Source organism: Pseudophryne corroboree, chromosome 7 (genome assembly GCF_028390025.1).
Source record: "Pseudophryne corroboree isolate aPseCor3 chromosome 7, aPseCor3.hap2, whole genome shotgun sequence".
In the NCBI taxonomy this organism is placed as follows: domain Eukaryota; kingdom Metazoa; phylum Chordata; class Amphibia; order Anura; family Myobatrachidae; genus Pseudophryne; species Pseudophryne corroboree.
Window position 1 is genome coordinate 165,358,600 of NC_086450.1, and position 22,645 is coordinate 165,381,244.

At 43.3% G+C, this 22,645-nt stretch overlaps 1 protein-coding gene across 2 annotated transcripts in view; it reads left to right on the forward strand.

Annotated features, from left to right (window-relative positions):
• ACVR2A (activin A receptor type 2A) overlaps nt 1-22,361 on the forward strand; it is a 110,409-nt gene extending 88,048 nt beyond the window's left edge. For both annotated transcript variants that reach the window (XM_063933746.1, XM_063933747.1), the window contains 7 exons: nt 1,361-1,504; nt 3,356-3,499; nt 3,824-3,969; nt 7,518-7,632; nt 9,336-9,474; nt 9,663-9,793; nt 18,166-22,361. In XM_063933746.1, coding sequence (XP_063789816.1) covers nt 1,361-1,504; nt 3,356-3,499; nt 3,824-3,969; nt 7,518-7,632; nt 9,336-9,474; nt 9,663-9,793; nt 18,166-18,360 — 1,014 coding nt within the window. In that variant the 3' untranslated portion in view covers nt 18,361-22,361. The remainder of the gene's footprint in view (nt 1-1,360; nt 1,505-3,355; nt 3,500-3,823; nt 3,970-7,517; nt 7,633-9,335; nt 9,475-9,662; nt 9,794-18,165) is intronic.
• The last annotated feature ends 284 nt before the right edge of the window (nt 22,362-22,645 follow it).

The window sequence follows — 22,645 nt, forward strand, 5'->3', positions numbered from 1 at the left end:
TGTTTCTGCAGATTGGTAACCCCCAATGCTATGCATGATACTTTTGTGGGTTTCTTCCAGACTATAACATGTAGACACACACTAGCCTGTGCACTTGCTCACTCAGCAATTCTGGATTCAATGCAGTGCATTAATAGCGACACAAAACTCCCTAACCATTTCTAAATAAACAAATCGCTTTGCTCACCGATGCAGGAGCTGCCTTATGGAAAGATGAATGTAAATACTTTGTGTTCTGCTCATTTTTTTTTAATTATTATTATTATTATATTCTGTAATTTAAACAGGAACTGTATGGGTTTGGGTAAAGCTGCTGGATTTTATAGTTAGATCTGTTTTCAATGGTAACAATTTAAAATATTTGTTCTAATGTACGGCATGCATTGTAGCTTAAATGTGTCCTGTTTGAGGCATCTCCCCACTGGCTGTTTCGCACATAGGGGCAAATGCAGAGTTACCATCATACCTAGCATCATACCTAGCTTGGTGTTGTGCACATATGCAACTCTGTTGCCTCTCCGCTGGTTTCTGCAGGGAATGTTTCTGGGTGGTAACAGAGTTTTCACAGAGGGCACTTAGATGGGATTGCGGGCTAAGCAGAATTGTGCATATGTATATTTATGCCTGTTTTTATACTAATCGTTTGCACTAGGGGTTGGGTTGTTGCAAGTGCGCCGACTGGTGATAGTGTCGGCTATGAAAGCAAGCATATGGATATGGTTGAGTTGGTCATAGAGACGTATATAATTATGCATACAGGCAAATATACGCATTTAGCGGGGACGGAGTCAATTCCCAGCATGGTGATGTAGCTACTGGGTGAAGTGTCCTGAGCTATTCAGTTGGTTGCATGGTAAACCAGGTTATCTCCTGACTACAGTGCCAGCCTCAATGTTGTCCATTTTATTGCACTACTGACTTAACCCAAGAGCTACTTTGTGGAGCTGGGAATTGAATTCCTCCCTTAGTTCCATGCACACAATGCAGAAGCTAGTACAGGAGAGTTGCGTGGAACTCTGCATCAGCCCCATAATATATAGCTCCACGGGAGTTGCCCTCACTGCTGTCTTACTCCTTATAAAAGCCTACAAAAGGTTTTCATTTTATTGTTTTATGTCATAAATTCACACGTATCACATTGCATGTGCTACATGTCTGCAACATTTCTCATCCTTCTGTCAGAATATTATTGTTAAGAACGATTCCAGCTGTACAGCCCAATCTGGCAGGATAGTGTAATTTAACATGCTGGGTTACAGTGTGGGTATATGCATATCCTAGTTATTGCATGTATGAAAAGGACAGCTTAATAACTTGTTCCCATAACTGAACCTGACATTAACCGCCCTCTCTCTTGCAGGATCCAGGTCCTCCCCCACCTTCTCCCCTGCTGGGGTTAAAACCTCTGCAGTTGTTAGAGGTGAAAGCTCGAGGAAGGTTTGGTTGCGTGTGGAAAGCACAGTTATTAAACGAACTTGTAGCTGTCAAAATATTCCCCTTACAGGTATGTCTTGGCATGTTTAAACTTGATTATCCAAATACTTCATTCTGATTGCTCAGACTTGTTATCGCTATTCAAAGTACACAAAAATGTGTTTTTAGGAAATGTTTTCTCAGTGTAGCCTGAGTATGTGTTTAATTCCTGCCCACCTACCAGAACCCCCAACATTTTCAGAGAAATGGAATTACTGTTTAAAACATTGAAAGGTTTTCATTAGTTTAAGCTGATAGGTAGAAATTCTTTTAGACACAAAACTTGTAATACAGATGTGTCCTCACTTACTGGGTGATAAGGCGTCAGGACACCCGCTGAGACTAAAACGTGCCGAGAGGTGTAGCGTACTGTATTTTACTTTAGACTATTAGAGTCGCAGCGCAATGAAAAGCCGCACACAGTGCACCTAAGACGCCAGCCTTGTAAAGTTGCAGAAAGAACACAGTGGAACTTGGTGTGAGATAAAGTTACAGCTGCTCGCTTTGGAGCCCTTTTCAGACAGATACAGACTCAGTCGCCCACAGCTAAACAAATGTTGCACACCGAATGTATCTGTGTACTCTAGCAATGTAGCTTTGTTTCTTCTCTTAGTTTTAATTATGCGAATAAGATGCACATTTTGAGTGAAAGACATCCGGCCTAGTTACCCGGCACATGGGAGGGGACTATTTGGCGATGAATCTAGAGTTGATGTAAGCTTGTGAGCAGGGCCTTCCTACCTCTGACTACTTGTTGTTACCCAGTTTTGTTTTATCATTGTTGTTTCCTATTGTAAAGCGCAACGGAATATGCTGCATTATATAAGAAACTGTTCCTAAAGAAATAATAGTTGCTTTACCAAACATACACAAATGTTCAAATATTTGTGTATATTTATTTTACCTTGATTGTGGCCGAGCCAAGAGAACAGCACTTTAAGTGTTCTATAGCATCACAATGAAAAACCTGTTTATAGTGTGTGTAGGATTGCCCTTATTAAACTTTCTACACGCAGGTGTTTTCTGTGAGGATATGGGTGAAATAATTGAACTTAAGGAAAATTGCAACATTGAGCCAGTGTCTGCTAGCTGCTCCCACGAAAGGTTGAGGTGGTCACAGTGTGCGTTAGGGAATTTAGGTTGTAAGTTCCAGTGGTCAGTGAATGATTACTTATTGAAAGCACTTCAGCATATGGCTATACACATATATACAGATGGTGTAATGGTTAGCATTGCTACCTCACAGCACTGAGGTCATGAGTTTGCCACCATGGCCCTAACTGTGTGGAGTTTGTATGTTTTCCCGTACTTGCATGTGTTTCCTCCCACAATCCAAAAATACACTGGTAGGTTAATTGGCTCCCAACAAAATTAACCCTAGCATGAATGTGTGTGCGTGTATATGTGGTAGTGAATATAGATTGTAAGCTCCACTGTGACAGGGATTGATGTGAATGGCCAAATAGTCTCTGTAAAGCGCTGCGGAATATGTGTGCGCTACATAAATAACTGGTAATTATTCCCGTGTGTTTGTTAAATTATTATGTATTTTAGAGACAATTCAGTAGTTTTCAGAGGAAATAAGCTAATTTTATTTGGCATTTAGATGGCTACATTTAACAAAGAACATGTTAGCCTGGTAGTTGGTACATCAGACACACATTGGTTCATATTACATTTTGCACAAGGAACTACAGAGCTCACGTCCTGGTGTTACTGTACAGACACATCAGTTATGTGATGTTTCCTATCAACAATATTCCCAAATGATGTAGAGAGAATCCGACAGGTATTTATGCATGACATGCACTTGCTATAGATGTACTGTACTATTGTATTAATTCACCTAAAACTTAATTTTCTTCACTTTTTCATTATTTAGGACAAATTGTCGTGGCAAAACGAGTATGAAATTTACAGCCTGCCAGGCATGAAGCATGAAAATATTCTGCAGTTTATTGGTGCAGAAAAGCGTGGAACGAACCTTGACACAGATCTGTGGCTTATTACAATGTTCCACGACAAGGTAAACAGCTGTTGAGAGCTTAGGACAGAGTCCACAAAGGTTCACTGAAATGTAGCCTAAATCACCAAGAAACGATATGTACACACAGTGGAAGCAGACATTTTGGACCTGAACCGCTGAAAGTTCAAGACCTAGTGCATTCATAGATGCCAGGGGGCTTCATCAAAATGTCTCCCTTTTCTGTGTGTGTGGGGCAGCAACAGGTGCACCTCTATCAGTACCTTAGATTGTCACCTTCTGAATTTGTTTTTCGGTACAGGAATAGCTCTTACTGGACAACTGTGTTAAAACCTCTGTGTAATGGTGATTATTGCTTCCACGCAGGGATCACTTACAGACTTTCTCAAGGCAAATGTTGTCACTTGGAATGAACTCTACCACATTACTGAAACAATGGCTAGAGGTCTGGCGTACCTCCATGAAGATATCCCAGGTCTAAAGGATGGGCATAAACCTGCAATTGCCCACAGGTAAGTCATGTTGATCCTTTTTCTTAGCTGGGGAGTGCCATGTTGAGCAAGGTTGCAGAATATTGCATAGTCGAACCCTTTTCATGTACTCCAACATCGGCTGCAAACTGTGTGTAGTGCACAGCCTGCAGCCGATGTTGGAGTTTGAGTATAATGCACAGCCTGCAGCTGATGTTGTAGCTTGATGTGTATCGTGCACAGCCTGCAGCCGATGTTGGAGCTTGATGTGTATAATGCACAGCCAGCAGCCGATGTTGGAGCTTGATGTGTATAATGCACAGCCAGCAGCCGATGTTGGAGTTTGAAGTGTATAATGCAAACCTCCCAACATGACCCTCTCCGGGAGGGACACAATGCTCTGCTTCTGGACTTTTCTCTTAATGTATGATTGCTGGCACCTGTTTTAAACAGGGTAATGGATAAGAAAGGTGTTTCACCACAGGTGATGGCAATCCTAAATTAAGAGTGAAATCCAGGAGCAGGGCATTCTGTCCCTCCTGGAGACGGTCACGTTGGGTGGTATGATAATGCACAGCCTGCAGCCGATGTTGGAGTTTGATGTGTATAATGCACAGCCTGCAGCCGATGTTGGAGTTTGATGTGTATAATGCACAGCCTGTAGCCGATGTTGGAGTTTGATGTGTATAATGCACAGCCTACAGCCGATGTTGGAGTTTGATGTATAGTGCACAGCCTGCAGCCGATGTTGAAGCTTCATGTGTATAATGCACAGCCTGCAGCCGATGTTGGATCTTGATGTGTATAATGCACAGCCTGCAGCCGATGTTGGATCTTGATGTGTATAATGCACAGCCTGCAGCCGATGTTGGATCTTGATGTGTATAATGCACAGCCTGCAGCCGATGTTGGAGCTTCATGTGTATAATGCACAGCCTGCAGCCGATGTTGGAGTTTGATGTGTATAATGCACAGCCTGCAGCCAATGTTGGAGTTTGATGTGTATGATGCACAGCCTGCAGCCGATGTTGTAGCTTGATGTGTATAATGCACGGCCTGCAGCCGATGTTGGAGTTTGATGTGTATAATGAACAGCCTGCAGCCGATGTTGGAGTTTGATGTATAGTGCACAGCCTGCAGCCGATGTTGGAGTTTGATGTATAGTGCACAGCCTGCAGCCGATGTTGGAGTTTGATGTGTATAGTGCATACCTCCCAACATGACCCTCTCCGGGAGGGACACAATGCTCTGCTTCTGGACTTTTCTTTTAATGTATGATTGCTGGCACCTGTTTTGAACAGGTTAATGGATAAGAAAATTGTTTCACCACAGGTGATGGCAATCCTAAATTAAGAGTGAAATCCAGGAGCAGAGCATTCTGTCCCTCCTGGAGACGGTCATGTTGGATGGTATGATAATGCACAGCCTGCAGCCGATGTTGGAGTTTGATGTGTATAGTGCACAGCCTGCAGCCGATGTTGGAGTTTGATGTGTATAGTGCACAGCCTGCAGCCGATGTTGGAGTTTGATGTGTATAGTGCACAGCCTGCAGCGGATGTTGGAGTTTGATGTCTATATAGCTGTTAGTGGAGTTTGTTGTGTATGGCGCACAACCTCGAGCTGTTGGTGGAGTTTGCGGGGTATGGAGCACAGCTTGAAGCTGATAGCAAGACATCAGTAGATAATGCACACACAGGAACTGGAACAGATGTGCAGGTACACTGCAAAGAGCCAGGAATCAGGTATCTGGAGTGAAGTAGTTCTGGCAATAAGTTCACTGGCATAGCTGGTTTAAATAGGGCATCCTTTCCTAAGGTAGGCTGAGCGGATCATGGGTGCAGGCAGTGGATCCTGGTTGGTAGAGGATTGTGATGTGTAATTTATGCTAATGAGCTACTGATAACATTTAGGAAATTAAACCAATGCTGAAAATTGGTGAAAATATTGAAGGTATTAGCACCTTATTAAAGCCTGTAAGGAAGGGGGTATGATATAAAAGGTCAACAGTCGACCCCAAAAGGTTGACATGAGGTTTTTTAGTGTTTTTTTTTTTTTTGTGTGTGAGTCAATTTGTACATTTGAGCACGTGGAACCCCCCAGTTAGTGTACTGCGTCTCGTCGCATGGCATGCTTCTGGCAAGGTGCCTTGTTTCGCTTGCCACAGGTTCTGAATTGTAGTCCACGTGGATGATAAAATAGGAGAAAGTCCTGTCGCTGTCATGCTTGGGGGCATGCCCAGCACTTACAGACATTCTGGGCTACCCCAAGCCTTCCCCTCACTGTGAATAGATGCCGTGCGCACACAGCATCTATTCACTCCAACGCCGGTGATCGGTAACTGCAAGTTTTCCCACTCTTGGAACACTGCGGCCCGCGGTGGGAAGGCACAGTCAGGCTAATGTGAACACTAATCTTTTATCTATCTCATCTGTCTTTATATCTCATGTCTGCCCTATAGATGGATATGAGGTAGATATACTGTATATGAGACAGAAGGTAGGTATATAGATATGAGGTAGATAGGCCAGTGTTTTTAGCTGCAGCAGTCAAATTTTTCTTGCAGGTTCCGGAGCTAGAAGAAAAAAATTATTAAAAGTCTGTCGTTTGGGTGCCCAAACCTGTTCTTTGGACGCCCAGTCAAGTGCTTTAGACTAACGGACAGGTGCGTTAACTACTAATGGGCATCTATCGGAGAAACAGCTGAATAGCTCTGATTAGGGAGGCCAATCCTGGGATCGGGATCCGGGATTTGGGCCCAAAAATGCCAGGATTTGAATCCCGGGATTGGAGCCTCCAATCCCGGGATTCACGGGATTACATTGCGCATGTGCGGGAGGGTGGGTGTAAGTAATACTACTTACTAATATTAGGCGGCTGATTGGCTGCCGGTCCGCAACTCATTTGAAATGCCGCCGCGTTCAGTGTGTCCATGGTTGCCGCCCGCCTAATAGTAAGTAGTATTACTTACACCCTCCCTCCCTCCGTGCAGTCAGTGCTCCCTACACCCTTCCTCCCTCCCGCGCTGCAACCTACACCCTGCCTCCCGCGCTGCAACCTACACCCTCCCTCCCGGGTCCCGCACCACTACCTACACCCTCCCTCCCGGGTCCCGCACCACTGCCTACACCCTCCCTCCCGGGTTCCGCACCGCTACCTATACCCTCCCTTCCTCCCGCACCGCTACCTACACCCTCCCTCCTGAGTCCGGCACTGCTACCTACACCCTCCCTTCAGTGCTGCTCCCTACAACCTTCACTGATCCCTACTGCAATCCCGGTATTGACCGTTTTTCAATCCCGAATCCCGGGATTGAAAAAACGGCCCGGGATTGGCCTCCCTAGTTCTGAAAGACGCCCATTAGCATAGACGCCCTGCAGGGGGCACTGGCAACAATTGAATCTGCCCCAATATCCCTCATATCTACCTGATATCTATCGTCTGTGTATTCAGGGGCAGACTAGATGGGCCAAGTGGTTCTTCTCTGCCCTCAAATTACATGTGTCCAAGATGTGCTTATTAAGATGTCTAGTTTCTTTTTCATTAAGTACTTAATCACTGACTCACATTTTAATACATGTATTTCTTTATAGGGATATCAAGAGCAAAAATATACTCCTGAAAAACAACCTGACAGCATGTATAGCAGACTTTGGTCTGGCTTTAAAGTTTGAAGCTGGTAAATCTGCTGGTGACACTCATGGTCAGGTAAGTGTGGCTCATGTCCATGCGATTAGAGACTGGGCAGATGTTGGGTGTGGGCGGTGGTCACACATATCCTGCTCAGTGATGCTGAAAGAGGGTGGGGCTTGTTAATCTCTGTCTGATTGTTAATCTTGGTGTACAATTTCTTCTCGGTAAGGGATCTCAACCATCAAAAATGGGGTTGAGGCTGGAATTTTACAGATTTTGCCAACGTAACCCCCAGGCCTCCATAGATATTGCTGTATTGTGAAACAGCAGTGTTTAAATTTGACTCCAAAGTCATGTATAATTATTGCCAACCTGTACCATGTACAATTAAAGTATAGATCACAGTATATGTAACCAGCACTGCTCCTCAGGGTTTAGTAGAACAAATGTTACAAAATAGTCTCTGGGCTTTTGGGAGTCCTGTTGTCAGGGAATCCAAAACAAATAAGCATAAAAGGTAGTAAAAGCTTATATCCCCCACTATGTCAGTTTGAGAAAGGAGCTTAAGTGGGTGGGACTGGAAGGTACATAGTGCATCATGATGACATCAGAGCACCTAGGCGTCTATGTACTAAGCTGTGGACAGAGATACTAGTACTAGCCAATCCGCTCCAAAATGCCATGTTACAGGCTGGGTTTGAAAAATGACCGGAGCTAGCTGGCTGGTACTTTATCTCCGTCCGCTTTCTCTCTGCAAGGCTTAATACATAGACCTGCTAGTCCCAATGGTTGCCTAGGCAACCACTAACACCCCATCTGGGCTCTGGCTGCCTAGAAAAAATAGAAAACACCAGTGTGCACACAAACAGCATCAGATAAAGAAGAAAAGTGACCCATACACATAAGGAAAATAAGACCAAAGTATAAAAAAAAAAAGACATTAACGAAACACAATATATAAAAGTAATATGCAAAAGAATATATCTATACATTGCACTTAAATTCGTATGAATAGCAAAGACTCTACATACTACCTATGCAAGTAGGCAAAAAGCACATATAAACTCTGCACAGAATTCTGATCATTTGGAAAAAGATTTCTATGGAAAGTGTCAAGAAAAGCATATTTAAAATAAGAAGGTACTTAAAACATAGTTAGGCTGTGCAGACAGATTGGGAATTGTTAACAAGAATGTTATTAATTCTTAAAACTAGTGTGATGATATTCTTTTGTTGAAACATGTGGTATGAAGATCAATCTGGATTCCAGTCTAGAAAAGGCCGCCATTCTGTCTGCTCCCCAGCTATATCATTTCCCTCATACTTTCTTGATGCACCTCTAGCTTTGTGTCCTGTCACACAGTAGGTGCTGTCCAGAAAATAGAGCAGGATGGAAGCAGGTGCTGCTAGTGTTAAGGGGAGTCCCACATTGAGAACGCAGCATTCAGTATTTGTTTCTCTGAGCAGCTTTCCCCCCTGGATCTTATGGTCTTTTGTGTGATTGTGCCACAAATGCAGCAAGTTTAATAGTAAAACACAGGGAAAATAAATGTATCCGTATGTCGTACATACTTTAAACTGCGTCTTGCGCGCTTTCATGTTTGTATTGCATTTTCTCGTTTTTATATCTTATTGTACATCAACGCTGTCAGGAAGGTATAGCAGAGAAGATTGTCCTGTAGAATATATAGCTCTAATTTTTACATTGCAATTTGCTGTACACAACCAGTGTGACTTCCAACTCGCATTCATCTGACATAGGTTGATTTTTGTTTCAGGTGGGCACTCGGAGGTATATGGCACCAGAAGTGCTAGAGGGCGCTATCAATTTCCAGAGAGACTCCTTCCTGAGGATAGACATGTATGCGCTAGGCTTGGTTCTCTGGGAGCTGGCGTCACGGTGCACAGCATCTGATGGTTAGTATGAAACTGCTCTGTTTCAGCATACAATTTGTCATACTACACGCGTCACCCGGCGTTATTGCTTTTTACAGGATTACAAAGCTGCTACTTGTCTTCAGTTTTCATCATTTAGTATAGGGAGTGGGATTTATTGTTCAACACAAGTGTTAGTGACCATTGTATTTTCTGACACCTCTCCGTAGGGCCTGTGGATGAATACATGTTACCCTTTGAGGAGGAAGTCGGCCAGCACCCGTCTCTTGAGGATATGCAGGAGGTGGTTGTACATAAAAAGAAAAGACCCATTTTAAGGGAATGTTGGCAGAAACATGCGGTAAGTATGAACCTGGCCTGCTCAACTGTATACAGTTGTGCTCATAAGTTTACATACCCTTTAGCAGAATTTGTGATTTTCTGGCCATTTGTCAGAGAATATGAATGATAACTCACAAACTTTTCTTTCACTCATGGTTAGTGGTTGGGTGAAGCCATTTATTGTCAAATAACTGTGTTTACTCTTTTTAAATCATAATGACAACAGAAACTACCCAAATGACCCTGATCAAAAGTTTACATACCCTGGAGATTTTGACCTGATAACATGCACACAAGTTGACACAAACGGGTTTGAATGGCTACTAAAGGTAACCATCCTCACCTGTGATGTGTTTGCTTGTAATCAGTGTTTGTGTATAAAAGGTCAGTGAGTTTCTGGACTCCTGAAAGACTCTTGCATCTTTCATCCAGTGCTGCACTGACGTGTCTGGATTCTGAGTCATGGGGAAAGCAAATAATTGTCAAAGGATCTGCGGGAAAAGGTAATTGAACTGTATAAAACAGGAAAGGGATATAAAAAGATATCCAAACAATTGAGAATGCCAATCAGCAGTGTTCAAACTCTAATTAAGAAGTGGAAAATGAGGGATTCTGTGGAAACCAAATCACGGTCAGGTAGACCAACAAAAATTTCAGCCACAACTGTCAGGAAAATTGTTTGGGATGCAAAGAAAAATCCACAAATAACTTCAGCTGAAATACAGGACTCTATCAAAAAAAGTGGTGTGGTTGTTTCAAGATGCACAATAAGGAGGCATTTGAAGAAAAATGGGCTGCATGGTCGAGTCGCCAGAAGAAAGCCATTACTACGCAAATGCCACAAAGCATCCCGCTTACTATACTCCAAACAGCACAGAGACAAGCCTCAAAACTTCTGGAACAAAGTCATTTGGAGTGATGAGACCAAAATTTAACTTTTTGGCCACAACCATAAACGTTACATTTGGAGAGGAGTCAACAAGGCCTATGATGAAAGGTACACCATTCCTACTGTGAAACACGGAGGTGGATCGCTGATGTTTTGGGGATGTGTGAGCTACAAAGGCACTGGAAAATTGGTCAAAATTGATGGCAAGATGAATGCAACATGTTATCAGAAAATACTGGAGGAAAATTTGCACTCATCAGCCCGGAAGCTGCGCATGGGACGTACTTGGACGTTCCAACATGACAATGATCCAAAACACAAGGCCACGTCGACCTGTCATTGGCTACAGCAGAATAAAGTGAAGGTTCTGGAGTGGCCATCTCAGTCTCCTGACCTCAATATCATTGAGCCACTCTGGGGAGATCTCAAACGTGTAGTTCATGCAAGACAGCCCAAGAATTTACAGGAACTGGAGGCTTTTTGCCAAGAATAATGGGCAGCTTTACCATCTGAGAAAATAAAGAACCTCATCCACAACTACCACAAAAGACTTCAAGCTGTCATTGATGTTAAAGGGGGCAAAACACGGTATTAAGAACTAGAGATGAGCGGGTTCGGTTCCTTGGAATCCGAACCCGCCCGAACTTCAGGTTTTTTTACACGGGGCCGAGCGACTCGGATCTTCCCGCCTTGCTCGGTTAACCCGAGCGCGCCCGAACGTCATCATCCCGCTGTCGGATTCTCGCGAGGCTCGGATTCTATCGCGAGACTCGGATTCTATATAAGGAGCCGCGCGTCGCCGCCATTTTCACACGTGCATTGAGATTGATAGGGAGAGGACGTGGCTGGCGTCCTCTCCGTTTATAGAGAAGAGAGTGAGACTAGAGTAGAGAGAGACACAGTATTTACTTTAGTAATTTTGGGGAGCATTAGGAGGAGTACTACTACTTGCTGAAGTGATAGTGTGACTGTATAACTGACTTGTGGGGGAGACAGTGGGGAGCAGTTAGAGTCTGAGAGCAGGAGTACATATTTTAACGTACAGTGCACACTTTTGCTGCCAGAGTGCCACACTGCCATTGTGACCACACTGACCACCAGTATATATTGTGATTGTCTGCTTAGGAGTACTACTTGCAAGTTGCTGATAGTGTGACCAGTGACCTGACCACCAGTTTAATTAATCACCACCAGTTTAATATATATATATATATATAATTGTATATAATATATATATAATTGTATACCACCTACCCGTGTTTTTTTTTTTTCTTCTTGATACATACTACTATAGTAGCTTACTGTAGCAGTCTGCGGTGCTGCTGAGCTGACAGTGTCCAGCAGGTCCGTCATCAGTCATTACATAATAAATATATATACCTGTCCGGCTGCAGTACTAGTGATATTATATATATATATATTAATTTCATCTCATTATCATCCAGTCTATATTAGCAGCAGACACAGTACGGTAGTCCACGGCTGTAGCTACCTCTGTGTCGGCAGTCGCTCGTCCATCCATAATTGTATACCACCTACCCGTGGTTTTTTTTTTTTTCTTTCTTCTTGATACATACTACTATAGTAGCTTACTGTAGCAGTCTGCGGTGCTGCTGAGCTGACAGTGTCCAGCAGGTCCGTCATCAGTCATTACATAATAAATATATATACCTGTCCGGCTGCAGTACTAGTGATATTATATATATATATATATTAATTTCATCTCATTATCATCCAGTCTATATTAGCAGCAGACACAGTACGGTAGTCCACGGCTGTAGCTACCTCTGTGTCGGCAGTCGCTCGTCCATCCATAATTGTATACCACCTACCCGTGTTTTTTTTTTTTTTTTCTTCTTGATACATACTACTATAGTAGCTTACTGTAGCAGTCTGCGGTGCTGCTGAGCTGACAGTGTCCAGCAGGTCCGTCATCAGTCATTACATAATAAATATATATACCTGTCCGGCTGCAGTACTAGTGATATTATATATATATATATATATTAATTTCATCTCATTATCATCCAGTCTATATTAGCAGCAGACACAGTACGGTAGTCCACGGCTGTAGCTACCTCTGTGTCGGCAGTCGCTCGTCCATCCATAATTGTATACCACCTACCCGTGGTTTTTTTTTTTTTTCTTTCTTCTTGATACATACTACTATAGTAGCTTACTGTAGCAGTCTGCGGTGCTGCTGAGCTGACAGTGTCCAGCAGGTCCGTCATCAGTCATTACATAATAAATATATATACCTGTCCGGCTGCAGTACTAGTGATATTATATATATATATATATATATATTAATTTCATCTCATTATCATCCAGTCTATATTAGCAGCAGAAACAGTACGGTAGTCCACGGCTGTAGCTACCTCTGTGTCGGCAGTCGCTCGTCCATCCATAAGTATACTAGTATCCATCCATCTCCATTGTTTACCTGAGGTGCCTTTTAGTTGTGCCTATTAAAATATGGAGAACAAAAATGTTGAGGTTCCAAAATTAGGGAAAGATCAAGATCCACTTCCACCTCGTGCTGAAGCTGCTGCCACTAGTCATGGCCGAGACGATGAAATGCCAGCAACGTCGTCTGCCAAGGCCGATGCCCAATGTCATAGTACAGAGCATGTCAAATCCAAAACACCAAATATCAGTAAAAAAAGGACTCCAAAATCTAAAATAAAATTGTCGGAGGAGAAGCGTAAACTTGCCAATATGCCATTTACCACACGGAGTGGCAAGGAACGGCTGAGGCCCTGGCCTATGTTCATGGCTAGTGGTTCAGCTTCACATGAGGATGGAAGCACTCAGCCTCTCGCTAGAAAAATGAAAAGACTCAAGCTGGCAAAAGCACCGCAAAGAACTGTGCGTTCTTCGAAATCCCAAATCCACAAGGAGAGTCCAATTGTGTCGGTTGCGATGCCTGACCTTCCCAACACTGGACGTGAAGAGCATGCGCCTTCCACCATTTGCACGCCCCCTGCAAGTGCTGGAAGGAGCACCCGCAGTCCAGTTCCTGATAGTCAGATTAAAGATGTCAGTGTTGAAGTACACCAGGATGAGGAGGATATGGGTGTTGCTGGCGCTGGGGAGGAAATTGACAAGGAGGATTCTGATGGTGAGGTGGTTTGTTTAAGTCAGGCACCCGGGGAGACACCTGTTGTCCGTGGGAGGAATATGGCCGTTGACATGCCTGGTGAAAATACCAAAAAAATCAGCTCTTCGGTGTGGAAGTATTTCAACAGAAATGCGGACGACATTTGTCAAGCCGTGTGTTGCCTTTGTCAAGCTGTAATAAGTAGGGGTAAGGACGTTAACCACCTCGGAACATCCTCCCTTATACGTCACCTGCAGCGCATTCATAATAAGTCAGTGACAAGTTCAAAAACTTTGGCCGACAGCGGAAGCAGTCCACTGACCAGTAAATCCCTTCCTCTTGTAACCAAGCTCACGCAAACCACCCCACCAACTCCCTCAGTGTCAATTTCCTCCTTCCCCAGGAATGCCAATAGTCCTGCAGGCCATGTCACTGGCAATTCTGACGATTCCTCTCCTGCCTGGGATTCCTCCGATGCATCCTTGCGTGTAACGCCTACTGCTGCTGGCGCTGCTGCTGTTGCTGCTGGGAGTCGATGGTCATCCCAGAGGGGAAATCGTAAGACCACTTTTACTACTTTCACCAAGCAATTGACTGTCCAACAGTCCTTTGCGAGGAAGATGAAATATCACAGCAGTCATCCTGCTGCAAAGCGGATAACTGAGGCCTTGACAACTATGTTGGTGTTAGACGTGCGTCCGGTATCCGCCGTTAGTTCACAGGGAACTAGACAATTTCTTGAGGCAGTGTGCCCCCGTTACCAAATACCATCTAGGTTCCACTTCTCTAGGCAGGCGATACCGAGAATGTACACGGACGTCAGAAAAAGACTCACCAGTGTCCTAAAAAATGCAGTTGTACCCAATGTCCACTTAACCACGGACATGTGGACAAGTGGAGCAGGGCAGGGTCAGGACTATATGACTGTGACAGCCCACTGGGTAGATGTATGGACTCCCGCCGCAAGAACAGCAGCGGCGGCACCAGTAGCAGCATCTCGCAAACGCCAACTCTTTCCTAGGCAGGCTACGCTTTGTATCACCGGTTTCCAGAATACGCACACAGCTGAAAACCTCTTACGGCAACTGAGGAAGATCATCGCGGAATGGCTTACCCCAATTGGACTCTCCTGTGGATTTGTGGCATCGGACAACGCCAGCAATATTGTGTGTGCATTAAATATGGGCAAATTCCAGCACGTCCCATGTTTTGCACATACCTTGAATTTGGTGGTGCAGAATTTTTAAAAAAACGACAGGGGCGTGCAAGAGATGCTGTCGGTGGCCAGAAGAATTGCGGGACACTTTCGGCGTACAGGCACCACGTACAGAAGACTGGAGCAACACCAAAAACGCCTGAACCTGCCCTGCCATCATCTGAAGCAAGAAGTGGTAACGAGGTGGAATTCAACCCTATATATGCTTCAGAGGTTGGAGGAGCAGCAAAAGGCCATTCAAGCCTATACAATTCAGCACGATATAGGAGGTGGAATGCACCTGTCTCAAGCGCAGTGGAGAATGATTTCAACGTTGTGCAAGGTTCTGATGCCCTTTGAACTTGCCACACGGGAAGTCAGTTCAGACACTGCCAGCCTGAGTCAGGTCATTCCCCTCATCAGGCTTTTGCAGAAGAAGCTGGAGACATTGAAGGAGGAGCTAACACGGAGCGATTCCGCTAGGCATGTGGGACTTGTGGATGGAGCCCTTAATTCGCTTAACAAGGATTCACGGGTGGTCAATCTGTTGAAATCAGAGCACTACATTTTGGCCACCGTGCTCGATCCTAGATTTAAAACCTACCTTGGATCTCTCTTTCCGGCAGACACAAGTCTGCTGGGGTTCAAAGACCTGCTGGTGAGAAAATTGTCAAGTCAAGCGGAACGCGACCTGTCAACATCTCCTCCTTCACATTCTCCCGCAACTGGGGGTGCGAGGAAAAGGCTCAGAATTCCGAGCCCACCCGCTGGCGGTGATGCAGGGCAGTCTGGAGCGACTGCTGATGCTGACATCTGGTCCGGACTGAAGGACCTGTCAACGATTACGGACATGTCGTCTACTGTCACTGCATATGATTCTCTCCCCATTGAAAGAATGGTGGAGGATTATATGAGTGACCGCATCCAAGTAGGCACGTCACACAGTCCGTACTTATACTGGCAGGAAAAAGAGGCAATTTGGAGGCCCTTGCACAAACTGGCTTTATTCTACCTAAGTTGCCCTCCCACAAGTGTGTACTCCGAAAGAGTGTTTAGTGCCGCCGCTCACCTTGTCAGCAATCGGCGTACGAGGTTACTTCCAGAAAATGTGGAGAAGATGATGTTCATTAAAATGAATTATAATCAATTCCTCCGTGGAGACATTGACCAGCAGCAATTGCCTCCACAAAGTACACAGGGAGCTGAGATGGTGGATTCCAGTGGGGACGAATTGATAATCTGTGAGGAGGGGGATGTACACGGTAATATATCGGAGGATGATGATGAGGTGGACATCTTGCCTCTGTAGAGCCAGTTTGTGCAAGGAGAGATTAATTGCTTCTTTTTTGGTGGGGGTGCAAACCAACCCGTCATTTCAGTCACAGTCGTGTGGCAGACCCTGTCACTGAAATGATGGGTTGGTTAAAGTGTGCATGTCCTGTTTATACAACATAAGGGTGGGTGGGAGGGCCCAAGGACAATTCCATCTTGCACCTCTTTTTTCTTTTTTTCTTCTTTGCGTCATGTGCTGTTTGGGGAGTGTTTTTTGGAAGGGCCATCCTGCGTGACACTGCAGTGCCACTCCTAGATGGGCCAGGTGTTTGTGTCGGCCACTAGGGTCGCTTATCTTACTCACACAGCTACCTCATTGCGCCTCTTTTTTTCTTTGCGTCATGTGCTGTTTGGGGAGTGTTTTTTGGAAGGGCCATCCTGCGTGACACTGCAGTGCCACTCCTAGATGGGCCAGGTGTTTGTGTCGGCCACTAGGGTCGCTTATCTTACTCACACAGCTACCTCATTGCGCCTCTTTTTTTCTTTGCGTCATGTGCTGTTTGGGGAGTGTTTTTTGGAAGGGCCATCCTGCGTGACACTGCAGTGCCACTCCTAGATGGGCCAGGTGTTTGTGTCGGCCACTAGGGTCGCTTATCTTACTCACACAGCTACCTCATTGCGCCTCTTTTTTTCTTTGCGTCATGTGCTGTTTGGGGAGTGTTTTTTGGAAGGGCCATCCTGCGTGACACTGCAGTGCCACTCCTAGATGGGCCAGGTGTTTGTGTCGGCCACTAGGGTCGCTTATCTTACTCACACAGCTACCTCATTGCGCCTCTTTTTTTCTTTGCGTCATGTGCTGTTTGGGGAGTGTTTTTTGGAAGGGCCATCCTGCGTGACACTGCAGTGCCACTCCTAGATGGGCCAGGTGTTTGTGTCGGCCACTAGGGTCGCTTATCTTACTCACACAGCTACCTCATTGCGCCTCTTTTTTTCTTTGCGTCATGTGCTGTTTGGGGAGTGTTTTTTGGAAGGGCCATCCTGCGTGACACTGCAGTGCCACTTCTAGATGGGCCAGGTGTTTGTGTCGGCCACTAGGGTCGCTTATTTTACTCACACAGCTACCTCATTGCGCCTCTTTTTTTCTTTGCGTCATGTGCTGTTTGGGGAGTGTTTTTTGGAAGGGCCATCCTGCGTGACACTGCAGTGCCACTCCTAGATGGGCCAGGTGTTTGTGTCGGCCACTAGGGTCGCTTAGCTTAGTCATCCAGCGACCTCGGTGCAAATTTTAGGACTAAAAATAATATTGTGAGGTGTGAGGTATTCAGAATAGACTGAAAATGAGTGGAAATTATGGTTTTTGAGGTTAATAATACTTTGGGGTCAAAATGACCCCCAAATTCTATGATTTAAGCTGTTTTTTAGTGTTTTTTGAAAAAAACACCCGAATCCAAAACACACCCGAATCCGACAAAAAAAATTCGGTGAGGTTTTGCCAAAACGCGGTCGAACCCAAAACACGGCCGCGGAACCGAACCCAAAACCAAAACACAAAACCCGAAAAATTTCAAGTGCACATCTCTATTAAGAACTGGGGTATGTAAACTTTTGATCAGGGTCATTTGGCTAGTTTCTGTTGTCATTATGATTTAAAAAGAGTAAACACAGTTGTTTGACAATAAATGGCTTCACCCAACCACTAACCATGAGTGAAAGAAAAGTTTGTGAGTTATCATTCATATTCTCTGACAAATGGCCAGAAAATCACAAATTCTGCTAGGGTATGTAAACTTATGAGCACAACTGTACCTACACCCAACAGTATTTTGACATTGATTTATTGGTTGTCACAGGCTTTACAGTACTACAGGCATGTGGTGTTTGTCCCCGTTTCTGTACAGTAGGGCCTGGTCATTGAAGACTTGTTTTCCCTTGCAGGGGCTGGCGATGCTCTGTGAAACGATAGAAGAATGCTGGGATCACGACGCGGAGGCCAGGTTATCGGCCGGCTGCGTAGAGGAGAGGGTTATCCAGATGCAAAGACTCACAAACATTATTACCACAGAGGACATTGTAACAGTGGTTACCATGGTGACGAATGTGGACTTCCCACCCAAGGAATCTAGTCTATGATACTTGCACTTGACCAACAGAACTCAGAGCTGCTAAGCTAAGGAATGACTTTCTTAGAATGGTTGGTCTTTTATTGCGATGTCCGTCATACAGGAAGCACCAGACTTATTTCATTCCACAGGACCTGGAACGGTTCTGCAACAAATTGAGGAATGAATAAAACATGAAGAAAACACTGTCCTTGCTCTGGATAATTAACTGACACCAGTTTTCTAATCATGTCAGAAAAGACTGAAACCTTGAGTGAACTACTGCTATAGATATATATAGATATATATATATGTGTGTATATATATATATATATATATATGTAATATTTTTTTTTTTTAAATCAAAGCATTTCATTTCAGACTTAAAAAGGGTAACTTTTTATTGCATTTGCTGTTGTGTTTCTATAAATGACTATTGTAATACCAATATGACACAGCTTGTGAATGCTCCCTGTGCTGCTGTTTTATGTATAGAAACCTAAAATAATTTGTGGGACATTTTAAAGAGGCTTCCAAGCGTACTTTAACCTCCCTCAACAAGCTATACCTCAGTTCCACAGTCTCTAAATTATACATTTGAAAACACTAAGCAATTTTAATAATAAATGCAACCAGTTTTATATGTATCACATTTTTGTGTTACTTAAGAAAAAAACACAGTAACTTGTGTTGAACCCATCAGAGGTGTCTTCAATACATTGCTTGTGGGTTAAATGAATGACTTTCTAGCGCCTCTATTACTGGAAAGGTTAATGTCCACAACAAGTAACCATTCCTAAACAGTGTTTTATAACCTTTTTAAGTTCTTGGAGCCCAACCACCCCACCCCCAGGTAGGTAATTCTTTCTTACCTGCCAATGTATTATATAGGTTTGCTGTGTCTGAGGAATTATTGAAAATAGAAGCATGTTTCTTTTTAATTTTGCAAAAGCTCTAACACTGGAACACTCTGTTCTCCTCAGTTTCTTTATGTTGTGTGTTGTCTGTTCAGAGAACGGCCAGCACAGCTGTTTCCGGATCTCCTCAGGAAGTTTCGCGACCCAGAATTCCTCACTATGCTTTCAGAATTACAATCACACAGTGCCATCGTGTCAGCACAGTACTCCAAATCTGCCGTCTAGCGATCTCCCCGTTTCTTTAAACGGATACAGATTTTTGCACCACAGATTTCATGTGTTGCCGTTTAATAAAGGAAAAAAAATCAGGGAAAATTGGTGAAATGTAATACTCTCCATTATGCAACTGTTTCACAGTGTAACCAATACTGATATGGATAGGACAGACTAGCAGGAAAATAGACTTGACACACCATTGGTGTGTTTTGGTTGGACATAGGAATAGGTGCCAAAGTCTGTGTTAGGGTGGAGAAAAGGAAGTTAAGGTGCATCCATTGCCTACATATAGTGGAAGCAGCCATATTGTGCGCTGAGCCAATATATGTTAGACTGTAACCTCTATTCTATGCACTAGGCCTGAATGTGACCGGTTCCTAGGGCATGCATAGGTGCGTTTACCAAGAATGCTGGCGGCTCACAAATGAACGGACTGCACTGGGTGTACATTACTTTTTGTGCATGCCAAAGTAAAGCTTTCTGTGTCTGAATTTTTCAGTGAACCTATACATTAGCAAGTATTACGTTTTGTCAATTATAAATGCAGGAAATTTTTTTACACTGTTTCTACCAATCAGGCTCACTGTAAGCGTGCAATGTCCTAGGATGCAGATATCATCAAGCAGAACATTGGTCACTCACTTTCTGGGAGCAGCACAGTTCACAAGCCGCAGGGTGACCAATGCTGAAGGAGGCAAGGAATTGATGGACGTCTGTTTAAGTTTAACATGCAAAAACAACTTTCAGTTTGTGACCTTGTTCCCTCAGGTTTCAGTAGCTGTACCCCCTCCCCCAATGCACCCGCAGGAATGGTTAAATGGTACTCTGAGTGTTCTTAAAATAAGAGATTCTTTTCAAAACGCATCGTTTTGAGTGAATATATTATCTGATACTTTTATCAGACATAAGTTGTTTGTTCTAACAAGTATTTAAACAGAATTGTTTTCCCTAAAATCATGTGTAACTTAAACCCATGCAATTGTAATGCGAATTGTATTCTAGCAATTGACCAGGAATTATTGTGTGTTTTAAAAAAAAATAATTGTGAGATGTTAACTTATTTCTCCCTTTCAAATGTGCCAATGACAACTGGCAGCAGTGGGATTTGTCTGGTGAATTGCCTTAAATAAATAACTGTATTGTATTCTTAAATCTCTAATTTATCTTTAGAGGTAAAATCTCTCGTGCAAGCTCGCAGTGCTCTTTGCCTGGATAGAAAGTACCCAGGTGATAAAGAGCGTATTTTAATGCTTGGACAGTTTTGTGTTTGCTGAAGAAAATCATGCCCATATATATATTCTGTATCTTCCCATCTTTGCTGTATATGGCTGCTTTAGTGCAGCAACAATTTCTTCACCATCTTCCACAAAGCAGCCCCGAGACACAAGCAGTGAGCTTTGCATCTGCTTTGATCACCCAGGAACAGATGGACAATGCTATAGGCTGGGGAATGGGACCCTGGTTGTCATGCTGTCAATAAAGTTATTTTCCTTGATGGATCAATTAATATAACTTACCTACTGGCATTTGCCAGACTCAATATAATGTACTGGTTCCTTAAATAAACTGTAGAAAGGCATTGTTGGATGGGAATTCTTGTATACAGTGTGTAGTACATGTGTGTTACACACTAAATATCATGTATTTCTTTAGATGAATGGTAAAAATAGTGCTCAATGAGTATTTTATTTAATGAATTTACCATTTTGAAGTTTTACTTTGTATGTACAATGTCACAGTTGCCTCCTGTATAGACACATTTTCACAGTAAACCGATAATACCACATATATTATTTATAGAACAAACTTAGCTGATTTCAGCTATAAAACTTTGCTGCCAGACTATTCACTAATTGTATAGTTTGTCTCGAGCTCAGATGTATAGTTATGTACAGATAGGAACATCCTTAAGTTTGTATGCATCTCCTGCTCTTATCTTGCAGTCTATTCCATTCTCTCTATTGCTTTAATATAGCAGAGGCTGCCATTGTACCAGTATCTAGGCTTTACGTTCAGGAGAGACTGGTGATAGGCTTACTCACTACTATTATGCCACAATATGGCGGCCTCTACTATGTTTATGCATCAGTTACATTTTCATTCTGACATTTGCAAATCCTTAGTGACTCTTGGCTCTGTACCCAATATTTGGTTTATGCTACGAATGACAATCCAAATTTAAATTTAATCGGCATAGAAATTGGTGGAGAAACATTGAGAATATCCTGGCGGGTGTATTTGCAGAGCTTATCGATGCAGCCTGGACTTGAGCTTACTGAATCAATGTTTCACAATACAAATGAGTGACACATTTCATGATGTAAGAACTGTCTGACCGGTTTTCATTTTCCAAATGCCTTGAGACATGTACTGAATGTAATGAAGGTCTTTTAATCCCGGTTATCTGTGACAATAGCTCAAAACTATTACAACTGCCAATTTTTTGTTTGCTAAGGGTTTTTTCAATTTACCAGTGTTTTCCAGTCTCTGTTTGAAAACTTTTTATGACTTTTCTTACTTAGGTGCATTTGGTGTAAATATGCATAAAGTTTATTTATGGTTTAATTGCAAAACGATGCAAAGGGAAAGTGTCGTTTGATTGAAAATCATTTACCTCAGATATTTCAACCAGCAACTATGTTATTATGCAGTTCTCAGTCCATATAATCCGTTACCTCTGATTTTAGTAAACAATCCTAGCTTTGGCTCTGTGTATCGGTAAGCATTCAGGAACAGGTTGCTGCACTACTGTTTCTTAACTGCAGTTTTTTTGTTTTTCCTTTTGCAAGTACCTACAGAAAATACCCTGGTAAAAGTGATTGTTAAATATTGTACAAATAAAACCTGTATGCTATCCCCACCAAAAAACCAAAACCAATAAAAATGAAAATTACACTTATTTTTATTGACTTGTTTCTATTTCATAAAAGGTTACAGTAAATATGAACAAATCACTTAGTCATAGGGATGGACATCGGAAGCCCAGCATCAAATGATGGCCGGGCTTCCGCCATCAAAAGTTTTGATGCAATGGTAACTAACTTTCTCTGGCTGGGTCCACAGGATAACATTGGGATATTGTCGAGCGACAGCGAAAATGGCACCAACACGGTCACGAGCTTTCTGGCCTCCCAGGATGCATTGGGGCCTCCACTACATAGTCCCGCCCACTGACTCAGTCAG